This window comes from Oncorhynchus keta, chromosome 20 (genome assembly GCF_023373465.1).
Source record: "Oncorhynchus keta strain PuntledgeMale-10-30-2019 chromosome 20, Oket_V2, whole genome shotgun sequence".
NCBI classification, from domain to species: domain Eukaryota; kingdom Metazoa; phylum Chordata; class Actinopteri; order Salmoniformes; family Salmonidae; genus Oncorhynchus; species Oncorhynchus keta.
The window spans coordinates 9,107,537-9,119,028 of NC_068440.1; the positions used below are offsets into that span (position 1 = coordinate 9,107,537).

At 41.1% G+C, this 11,492-nt stretch overlaps 1 protein-coding gene across 1 annotated transcript; it reads right to left on the reverse strand.

The window, feature by feature from the left end:
• Window positions 1-476: 476 nt before the first annotated feature.
• On the reverse strand, window positions 477-5,355 carry tapbp.1 (TAP binding protein (tapasin), tandem duplicate 1). Its single transcript, XM_035795285.2, has 8 exons — window positions 4,957-5,355; window positions 4,240-4,434; window positions 3,724-3,972; window positions 2,847-3,206; window positions 2,311-2,634; window positions 1,609-1,707; window positions 1,443-1,471; window positions 477-1,155 (listed from the first exon to the last, which is right to left on the reverse strand). Exons 1-8 carry the CDS (start codon window positions 5,015-5,017, stop codon window positions 1,144-1,146), a joined length of 1,329 nt encoding a protein of 442 aa, XP_035651178.2. The 5' UTR covers window positions 5,018-5,355; the 3' UTR covers window positions 477-1,143.
• Window positions 5,356-11,492: the final 6,137 nt, after the last annotated feature.

Here is an 11,492-nt window from a genome sequence, read left to right on the forward strand (position 1 = left end):
TTGTTTGGGCTTTTCAATCACGAAAAGCACAGAAACACAGTATATATATATAGCGTGGTAGTGCGTAAAGTAACTTCCTACACTCCATTGAAAAACAGTGGATACGGGTGCAGTTTGACAGACATCACATAAAACGGTACTTTTAATCAAAAACGATGGATTACAACACACACAAAAAATAACACAGTGACACAGGACAAACATGTACAGGGTGGGGAGAATGTACATTTTTACAAGAATCCACTGACTGAGACTTGATGCACACACTTGTTGCCGCTCAACTCCATTCTAAATCGTGGAGTTGAGTTTAGTCAGCTAGGTTATGACCAAGGAAAACGTCGAGTATTCACATCCTTGAGTCAAGTTGTGTGGAAGCAAAAGCACCCCTAATCAAAAGATCCTAGGATTTTCATATGATAAGTACTTCTTATCTACTTATCACATGACCAATAACACAAATTCAACAACGGGGAAAATGCTTTGAAGATTAAGAATTTATTACATCCCATCACAAATAGTCCTCATTTGCTCAAAGTTGTTGCTCATTCCTGGCAAATACACTAATCTAACAATTCTGATGTGGTGGTAGCAACATCAATAGCAAAAAACAAAACATCACTATAGCCTATATACCGTCTATACAAGACAATATATAATTAAATAAAACCCTAAACAAACTAAATGAAAACAATATATAAACACACTTCCAGGGAATTACTCATTCCAATTGAAAGGATTTTGTCTTATGTTCACCTTCAGAATCAATAGAAGAGCCAATAATGACAGGGTTCAATCTATAATTCCAGGGTCAATTAACCCAATAGAACCACTAATAACACAACACACAATTATCTACATCCATATGTACATACGCTCATGTGCACAAGTCTCTTGAGTTCTTCTACAGAGGAATTCACAGTTGTATAACCGTATTTAAATATGTCAATATTTAAATCAGTCACCCAATCAAATATTTGTATTCCCCCGACCACTTGTTAGATCGTTCATTTTCAACTGCTGTCAGAAACTCAATATCTTCTTTCCGTGTACCACCTTCCACAAAACGGTGCACTTTTATTCCTGAAATTCCAGCTTTGTTGGTTCCATTACACACTCCCCTGGGAATCCCAGGAGTTTCCACATTTACTTCACTTTCTGTAATTGAGAGAGGATAAGGATGAGCCCAAAGTGTGTCAACTAACAAAAAAAAAAGACAATGGGAGAAATCCAAGGGCCTACATAACAGATAATGTCATCATATTACATAGTAATCCATAGTAAATACATTTGATTGATTGACAATCCAGGGGCTGGAGTTTTAACTAGAGGGATACAGCTTGAGATTTGGGCAAGACAGTGTTATCTGGGAAATATACATAGACACATAGTAGTTACACTTAACTCCAAAATATGTCTGACGACATTTACGAAAGCGCAATTACCTTCTCTTGTGAGTTAGTATCATCGGACCCTATAAAGGCAAGAAAAGGTCAAGCATTAGATTGACACACAAGATCCAAATGAATTCGAAAGATCCAAATTCACACTGTAGCTTCACGGCTTCAACATCTTTTTTTGTGTATCTTAGTTCAAACCGATTGTAGTTACCAGAGCTAAATGTCCAGGAGACGATCTTGATCAAACCATAGAGCCCCAGTGCCACGGCAACCATCGCCATGGAGTCTTCAATGGTGGGACCATTAACACCTGATTGGGATGAAGAGATAGAGTACATTTAAGACATACTCAGGATAAGTTGTGTTGTGTCAAGTCAAATGTATTTGACATTTCAGATCAATGTAATTGCATATCAGAAATGATAACCTGGGCTGTTCAAGCCCTGAATGCTGATTGGCTGACAGCCGTGGTATATCAGTAGGTACCACAGGTATGACAAAATATACATTGTTATTGCTCTAATTACATTGGTAACCAGTTTATATTCGCAATAAGGAACCTCTGGGGTTTGTGGTATATGGCCAATCTACCACGGCTAAGGGCTGTATCCAGGCAGGTGGCGTTGTGTCGTGCAAAGAACAGCACTTAGCAATGGTATGTTGGCCATATACCACACCCCCTAGGGCCTTATTGCTTTATTATACTGGTAGGCCTAGAGACACTGCTATATGGACCCATGTATGGAATGTAAAGAACATTGCTTGAGGTAGAAATTGCCCCTAATCACAGATTGATTCCCTTACGCCAATCCTAACCTTTACCTCTACAGGGATACAAATATCAGGCTCTGAATCAGTGAACCCAGGAGCAACATCCATCAACTCAATGCAGCTCTATTAAATTATCTCTCACCGATGACATTGAGGGTGACGCTGGCCCGCCGGGTGCCTCCAGGATGGACGGCCACACAGGTGACCTCCCCTCCACGGCCAAGGTCCAGCTTGGCTGAGTCTAACTCCAGACGGGTGGTCTGGCTGTAGGTGTTGTCTGGGCCCTGCCTGTGGCCTGTCACCCTGCCCTGACCCAGGGGCCTGACCTTACCGTCAGGCCCTGTTAACTCCCAGTAGAACTCCAGGGAGAGGGGGAGGAATCCTGACGCCTCGCATTGCACCTTCACCACCTGTCCGGGCACGGAGAGAGGGAGCGGGGAGGGGAAGATGGAGAGGGACGGAGGCTCTGGGAGAAATAGAGGGAGAAATAGGAGTGAGAGAATGAGGTAAGAGGATGATACACATAAATACCATGTTTTCTAATGTACTGTATATGGAGTTACAGTAGTTATTACAGTGAATATACTATACATAGTGGTTGAAATTCTACAGGTCTAAAACAAACATTGCAACGCTTTAGTATTGGCAGACTAATCAAGCGTATTCATCTCTCCTCACCTACAATCTCCAGCTCCACTGCCACCTGAGCCAGGAGATAGGGCAAGTACGCCGTGCAGATGTAGGTCCCTGTGTGGCGCACTTCAGCTTCCTGCAGGATCAGTGAGGCATTTCCTGTCTCGTGCAGAGCCGTGAAGTCTAGCCCCGCTCCCTTTTCCTTGGTCTCGGCAAATCGGTCAGTCTTGCCGTCGTAGGCCAGGACTAGACGGCCATCGCCCCTGAACTGGTAGCGCCACTCCACGGCGAAGCCCGAGCCAGAGAGAGGAGAAGAGGCCTCCGCCCAGAACCCACAGTCTAGAACCACCGGTTCCCCGAGTCTGGAACGGACCATGGGGGTTCGACTGGACACACTGAGCACCACTGGGAGAGAGAGAGAGAGAGAGAGAGAGGGGTAGGAAAGAGACATTAAACTTTCACACTGCTTTATCTGTGACATTGCGTAGTAATAAACATCACTGGATTCTATACTTCTTCATGGCATATGACAAATTCATTTAAATGACTTTCTTTTCAACAAATTCTTATTTACAATGACGGCCTACACCGGCCAAACCCGGACGACGCTGGGCCAATTGTGCACCAGCCTATGGGACTCCTAATCACGGCCTGGATTCGAACCAGGGTGTCTGTAGTGACGCCCCTAGCACTGAGATGTAGTGATGCCTCTAGCACTGAGATGCAGTGACTTAGACCACTGCGCCACTCGGGAGGGAGCCCTAGTTAATAATAAGTCATTATAACTGTGGTGTTGGTAACTGTATACAATTTTGATTCGAAGTCCATCTTTAACACTTGTAATGGTTAAATACAACAATCTGACTTTAACAACCCTTGCTCAAGAAGAATGTAATTATTTTTCAATCATAGGGCTCTTTACCAGTGGGTTCCTTGGTTGCCGTGGGAGCACGCATGACACTGGATAGGGCCAGCTGTCCGTCCAGGCCCTGCAAGGCTGCAGAGTACCAGTCAGCTTGCAGGTAGATAGGACTGTGGGCAGAGTCAGTGAGCGGGACTGCCCATTGAACGGTGGAGGGCTGGGGCATGAAGGGGTTTATCTCACACTGTGGTTTATGGACTGAGCCCTCTGGTGGGTGCAGAGAGGAACTGCAGAGGATGGCTGCAGGGTCTGATGAGAGAGAGGGAGATTTGTCTGTAGAGGTGGTCCTTTCAATGAAATAACATTTATTTTTCTGAAACGCTCTGCCTAAAACGATAACACCTTTGTAGTCTTGTATAACTTAAATGAGAGGCTTGGTTTTAGAGGATGGCGAATTGTTGAGCTGTAACACCAAATTGACGGAGTGCACCTTTAACAGCGACTGGTTTGTCATTCAAATCCTACATAATTTCTAAAGAGATTGTCCTACATAATGTACAATGTATAAGTACTGACCAGTGATGTAGTAGACTCTATCATTGCTGATGTCTGCAGATGGTCCCTGCTGTGACTTGGTTTGTTCACTCTCTGGGTCTGTATTGATATACAGCAGTGACTTCTCCTGAATCATTGCAGCAGGGAATCCGCCACCTCGACCTGGTTTCTCCTGGACAAACCAGCACTCCAGAATTGGACAGCTGGTCCCATAGCCTGGAAGAGAGATGGACGAGAAAGTTGTGTGAATATGTGAGACCGTCAATGTGGACAGGTGAGAATATAAAACTACTGTAGATTAGCTTGGTAAGAATAGATATGAAAAGGCAATCAAAAGAGCAGATGGAGATGCTTAGTATTCAGACAGTGAAAACAAAAATATTGTAAGTCCCTATTACTGTAAATCTCTATTATTGAACTGTAATACATTAATATACATGTAATACATAGCAATTGCATTCGTATGAATGCATATTTGCTGTAAGGCTGTTTATGTGTGCTTGTCATTTCACACAATGATCTAAATTAATCAACCAAGTTCAATGCATATACAAGCGACAAAAGTAAAAAGTATCACAGATCAATCCAGATTAAGTAGATACGGTAGCAGCAGTTGCTTCAAATTGTATCATATATTAAGTCATTTTCAATATTCTTCAATATATATATATTTAAAAGCTACACCACAGATGCCGGATAGTTGAAAGGAAATACACGAAGAAAAGTCGATAATTTTACCTTGTATGAAGTAAGTAAAGGCGAGAAACGATAGCTTGTAAATTGTTGAAATATTGGCCATGGTTGTCTTCGACACTGTTATCAGCTGTTCTGGTGTAGTTTGGAGTTGTTAAAGCATGGAGAAATATGATTTTGTCTTCGGACTTCCCCAGTGGCCTGCGGAAACTGCTTTCACTTTCATTTTTCAGGCCGACATTTGCATAGCTAGACGAGGCATAGATAACGATAAACCATCACGGTGTCCAATATTAGGTTAAGTCAATACACTGGTTTTATGAGGCGCAAATTGCATGAACATGTTGTGAAAAATATACTGTTTTACAAACTCAAGAGAGCTTCGTGCACAACATGATTTGCCCCGCAAAGAAATCCGACGACGTCACACATTGCAGAATGCACACTCAACACTAGATGGTGCACCAACACTGACGTTACTTTCAAACGTGCCCCAGCGTGGTCAAGATCACTTGATTTCTTTGAAACTGGAATCTGGGAACATGCACACCATTGGAGGTTATACCTGGCTGGCTGCTTCTGTTCGAAATTACGAACGTCACATGGATTTCGGTACAGTGGCATTAATTAATACACGATAGGTCATTATTTTATGAAAGAGTTAGCCCCTGGCTGTCTTGTATTTCCAGTCAACAGGTGAAATGTGCTCCCTTTTAAATAGAACATTTAAATAGCTTGTTTTTCATTCTTCCTGAATTGGAATGTCACAGAGTTGCCTGATTGTTTGCAGAATGCAGAGAAACAAGATGTCAAGAAGGAATAGGGTAATCTGATCCAAGATTTGTTTGTGGTGAGGCAACTTCTACTTTGATGTCGAGAGACGGAGTCGGGTGAAGTTGCCCTAAAACGCTGATCTTGGGTCAGATTTGCATTTTCCCAACTAATGGTTAAGGTTTGCAATGGACGAGGGGAAGCTGATCCCATATCTGTTCCTAGAGGAATCTTTACCCCAGAGCGACAGATACCCAAAAGTCAAGTGACTCATCATGTGATTTCTTTGAAACAGTAGTGAGGAGAGTTACAGTCTACATATAGATGGCACTGTGGCATTGTTTATCCTTCACTGTAGCCTGCGTGATGGCTGGTTTTTGACTCTTTTATTGTTCATTTCAGGGACTTTCCATTCACAAACTGAACTTGCTTTGGTTATTCCCGTCACTCACATACCAGAACACACTGGGAGTGGGCAAGAATTCCAGAACACATTTTCATTGGGGAGAGAAAATGTGAAAATATGATCAAAGATGACTTGGTTGGATGTGTAGGCTTGTTACTGGAGTTATGGTCAACACGTTTTCAGCTGGTATACACTGGCTCTGTTTTAGTTATTTCAGTAGCCTATAGTCTTAGTGAAACAAAAACACTTTTTAATTGAAAAGAACGTGTCAATGTAATAGTCCTACATCCCACTCAGTATAAATATGAACAACCATGTATAGGCTACTAGAACTAGATGATGCTTCAGTGTGTCGGCCATCTTATGATTGAGGATAGATAGACACAAGATGGCTGCATACTGACGCTCTTATTGGAAAGGGTGTGGGACTTACCTCAACACTGATTGACTCCACATTCCATTGCATTTCTATACTATATGATTTTATTGCTGTGTTTTTCAAACCATTTCCTATCAAATGGAGCTAGATCCAACACAATGTGTGTCCTTCAATGGCTCCCATCCAGTATGCCAAATAAACCTCCATTGACCTTAGCCTGAGATAGCTCTTTTGTGTCATCCTCCCAAACCACAAGCCCTCGGAGAATACTATTGGAAGAATACATGGTTTCTCCTCTTTCACATCATCCTCCCATGTTATTAATTTGAGTCACGGCCATTGTAAGAACTAAACCTACAGCAGTAGATTGCTGGAAGACCTCCCTGTATGTAGGCCTGACCACAATACGTTTGCAGGTTATCTAGATTGTCTTAGATGAGAAAAAGTGCATTCGGAATGTATTCAGACCCCTTGACTTTTTCCAAATTTTGTTACATTACAGCCTTGTTTTAAAATGGATTAAATAAATAAAAATATTCATCAATCTACACACAATGCCCCATAATGACAGAGGGAAATTATATTTTTTGACATTTTAGTAAATCTATTAAAAATAAAAACAGAAATACCTTATTTACCTAAGTATTAATACCATTTGCTATGAGACTTGAAATTGAGCACAGGTGCATCCTGTTTCCATTGATCATCCTTGAGATGTTTCTACAACTTGTTTGGAGTCCAGATTCAATTGATTGGACATGATTTCGAAAGGGACACACTTGTCTTTATAAGGTCCCACAGTTGACAGTGTATGTCAGAGCAAAAACCAAGCCATGAGGTCGAAGGAATTGCCGTAGAGCTCTGAGACAGGATTGTGTCGAGGCACAGATCTGGGGAAAGGTACCACCACATTTCTGCAGCATTGAAGGTCCCCAAGAACACAGTGGCCTCCATCATTCTTAAATGGAAGAAGTTTGGAACCACCAAGACTCTTCCTAAAGCTGACAGCCCGGCCAAACTGAGCAATCAGGGGAATGGCCTTGGTTAGGGAGGTGACCAAGAACACAATGGTCACTGACAGAACTCCAGAGTTCATCTGTGGAGATGTGAGAACCTTCCAGAAGGACAACCATCTCTACAGCACTCCACCAATCAGGCTTTTATGGCCACTCCTCAGTAAAAGGCACATGACACACATCTCTGGTCTGATGAAACCAAGATGGAACTCTTTGGCCTGAATGCCAAGTGTCACGTCTGGAGAAAACCTGGCACCATCCCTACTGGGAAGCATGGTAGTGGCAGCATCATGCCGTGGGGATGTTTATGAGCTGCAGGGACTGGGAGACTAGACGAGGGAGAGATGAACGGAGTACAGACAGATCCTTGATGAAAACCTGCTCCAGAGCGCTCAGGACCTCAGACTGGGGCGAAGGTTCACCTTCTAACAGGACAATGACCCCTTAGCACACAGCCAAGACAATCGCAGGAGTGGCTTTGGGACAAGTCTCTGAATGTCCTTGTGTGGCCCAGCCAGAGCCCGGACTTGAACCCAATCTAACATTTCTGGAGAGACCTAAAAATAGTTGTAAAGCAACGCTCCCCATCCAACCTGACAGAGCTTGAGAGGATCTGCAGAGAAAAGTGGGAGAAACTCCCCAAATACAGTTGTGCCAAGCTTGTAGGGTCATACCCAAAAAGAGTCGAGTCTAATCGCTACCAATGGTGCTTCAACAAAGTACTGAGCAAAGTGTCTGAGTACTTATGTAAATGTTTTTATTTATTTGTTTTTTTGCAACAAAAAAAATGTAAAACCTGTTTTTACTTGATGAGGGGGAAAAACAATTGAATCAAAAGAATAAGGCGTTAACGTAACGAAATGTGTAAAAAGCCAAGGGGTCTGAATACTAATACTTTTTTAATCAATTTTCACAAAGAGACAGATGTGTCTTTTTCCTTTTTCCTTTATCCCAATACATCTGATATACAGTGCTTTTAGAAAGTATTCACACCCCTTGACTTTTTCCACGTTTTGTTGTGTTACAGGCTGAATTGATAATGGATTCAATTTAGGTTTTGTGTCACTGGCCTACAACACAATACCCCATGTCAAAGTTGAATTATGTTTTTGGAAATTTCTGCAAATTAATCAAAGATGAAAAGCTGGAATGTCTTGGGTTAATAAGTATTCAACCCCTTAGTTATAAAAAGAAAGAAATTGTAATGTTTTTTTACCCCTTTTTCCTGATATCCAATTGGTAGTTACGGTCTTTTCCCATCGCTGTAACTCCGGTACGGACTCGGGAGAGGCGAAGGTCGGGGGCCATGTTCCCTTCAAAACACGACCCCGCCAAGCCGCACTGCTTCCTTAACCGGGAAGCCAGCCGCACCAATGTGTCAAAGGAAACACCACACAGCGGGCGACCGACGTCAGCCACTAGGATTCGCTACAACGCGATGGGACAAGGACATCCCAGCCGGCAAAACCCTCCCCTCCCCTAACCCAGCCCGGGATCGAACTCGGATCTGTAGTGACGCCTCTAGCTCTATGATGCAGTGCCTTAGACTGCAGCACCACTCGGGAGGCCAAACCCCTTTGTTATGGAACACTGAAATAAGTTCAGAAAGAAAGATGTGTTTATTAACAAGTCACATAAGTTGCATGGACACATTCTGTGTGTAATTATAGAGTTTAACAAGATTTTTTAATGACTAACTCTTCTCTGTTCCCCACACATACAATTATCTGTCAGGTCCCTTAGTCTAGCAGTGAATTTCAAACATATATACAACCACAAAGCCCAGAGAGGTTTTCCAATCATTTGCAAAGAAGGGCACCTATTGGTAGAAGGATTTTAAAAAACCAGACTTTGAGCAAGGTGAAGTTATTAATTACACTTTGGATGGTGTATTAATACACCCAGTCACTACAAAGATACAGGCATCCTTCCTAACTCAGTTGTCGGAGAGGAAGGAAACCACTCAGGGATTTCACCATGAGGCCAATGGTGACCTTAAAACAATTACAGAGTTGAATGGCTGTGATAGGAGAAAACTGAGGATGGCTCAACAACATTGTAATTACTCCACAATACTAACCTAAATAACAGAGTGAAAAGTAGGAAGCCTGTAAAATATTCCAAAACATGCATCCTGTTCGTAATAAGGCACTAACGTAAAACTGCAAAAAATGTGTCGAAGAAATGAACTTTATGTCCTGAATACAATGCGTGGTTGTCTAGCAATGATCAACAACCAATTTGACAAAGCTGTAAGAATTTTTTAAAGAAAATATTGTACAATCCAGGTGTGCAAAACTCATAGAGACGTACCCAGAAAGACTCACGGTTGTAATCGCTGCCAAAGGTGATTCTAACAGGTATTGACTCAGGGACGGGAATGCTTATGAAAATGAGATTTTTCTGTATTTCATTTTCAATATATTTGCAAAGATGTCTGAAAACATTTCACCTTGTCATTATTGTGTAAAATGTGTAGAAAAAAATCTATTTAATCCATTTTGAATTCAGGCTGCAAAAACAAAATGTGGAATAAGTCAAGGGGTATGAATACTTTCTGAAGTCACTGTATGCCAGAGAATGAACTGTCAACACTTTGAGGTGAATTTCAGTGATGGGAAAACTGCAACTAGATGAACCTGGTCAAGATCAAGATATGGCTTCTCATTGAGGTGGTGGCCTTTTACTGTATGTTTCTGCATGAAACCCATTTAACTATCACAGACTTAATGACATTATGACTGTCATCAGACCTTTTCTTCTGTTTCAGATCAAATACAGTTTTACATTAGTCTGCTTGTCTGCTTGTCTCAATCTTACGGCTGGCTTTCTGTCTGTCCATATTTGCAAGAGTTGCAACTAAGCCATCAAAGTCAGTGAAAATATCCAGATCCCCAGGCTCAGAGGAGAGCACTGTTTTGGACCTAATGGTTGATTGACATTCATATAACTTACTTTCAGTTTTGTAAATAAATAAATAAAATTCACCTCTGCTGGTTGGTTCCACCTGTATTTTATGCTACTAAATTCTCATCGGCTCAAAAACGATGTACAAGCTAACATCTTGGTGCGAATAGTTTTTCCAGATAATTTGTGTCTGGACGCCTGAAGAGGGAAGATTACCAGAGAGAACAAATCGGGAATTGACTGGCCAATGTGAAAATGAAGGGTTTTATCCTTCTGGTGCTGGGAATAGGCCTTGTAACAACAGTTAATGTAATAACACTAGTTAATGTAATAACACGGGTTAATGTAACAACACGGGTTAATGTATTAACACCGGTTAATGTAACAACACTAGTTAATGTAATAACACGGGTTAATGTAACAACACGGGTTAATGTACTAACACCGGTTAATGTAACAACACTAGTTAATGTAATAACACTGGTTAATGTAACAACACGGGTTAATGTACTAACACCGGTTAATGTAATAACACTAGTTAATGTAATAACACTGGTTAATGTAATAACACTGGTTAATGTAATAACACTGGTTAATGTAATAACACGGGTTAATGTAACAACACTGGTTTGTACTAAATGACTTAAATGTAAATGTTAATGTAATAACACAGGTTAATGTAATAACATGGGTTAATTTAATAACACGGTTAATGTAATAACACTAGTTAATGTAATAACACTGGTTAATGTAAATAACACGGTTAATGTAACAACACCGTTAATGTAATAACACTGGTTAATGTAACAACACGGGTTAATGTAATAACACTGGTTTAATGTAATGTAACACGGGTTAATGTAATAACACTGGTTAATGTAATAACACGGGTTAATGTAATAACACGGGTTAATGTAATAACACGGGTTAATGTAATAACACTGGTTAATGTAACGGTTAACACCGGTTAATGTAATAACACGGGTTAATGGGTTAATGTAATAACACTAGTTAATGTAATAACACTGTTAATGTTAATGTAATAACACGGGTTAATGTAATAACACTGGTTAATGTAATAACACTGGTTAATGTAATAACA

What these genes read in the sequence shown, in the direction of transcription:
- tapbp.1 (XM_035795285.2), bottom strand. Translation starts at nt 5,017, where the DNA reads ATGGCCAATATTTCAACAATTTACAAGCTATCGTTTCTCGCCTTTACT. An exon ending in TAGAGTCTACTACATCACTG is followed by an intron (nt 3,973 to 4,239) that starts GTCAGTACTTAT and finishes CTCTCTCATCAG; the next exon opens with ACCCTGCAGCCATCCTCTGC. An exon ending in AGTGGAGCTGGAGATTGTAG is followed by an intron (nt 2,635 to 2,846) that starts GTGAGGAGAGAT and finishes TATTTCTCCCAG; the next exon opens with AGCCTCCGTCCCTCTCCATC.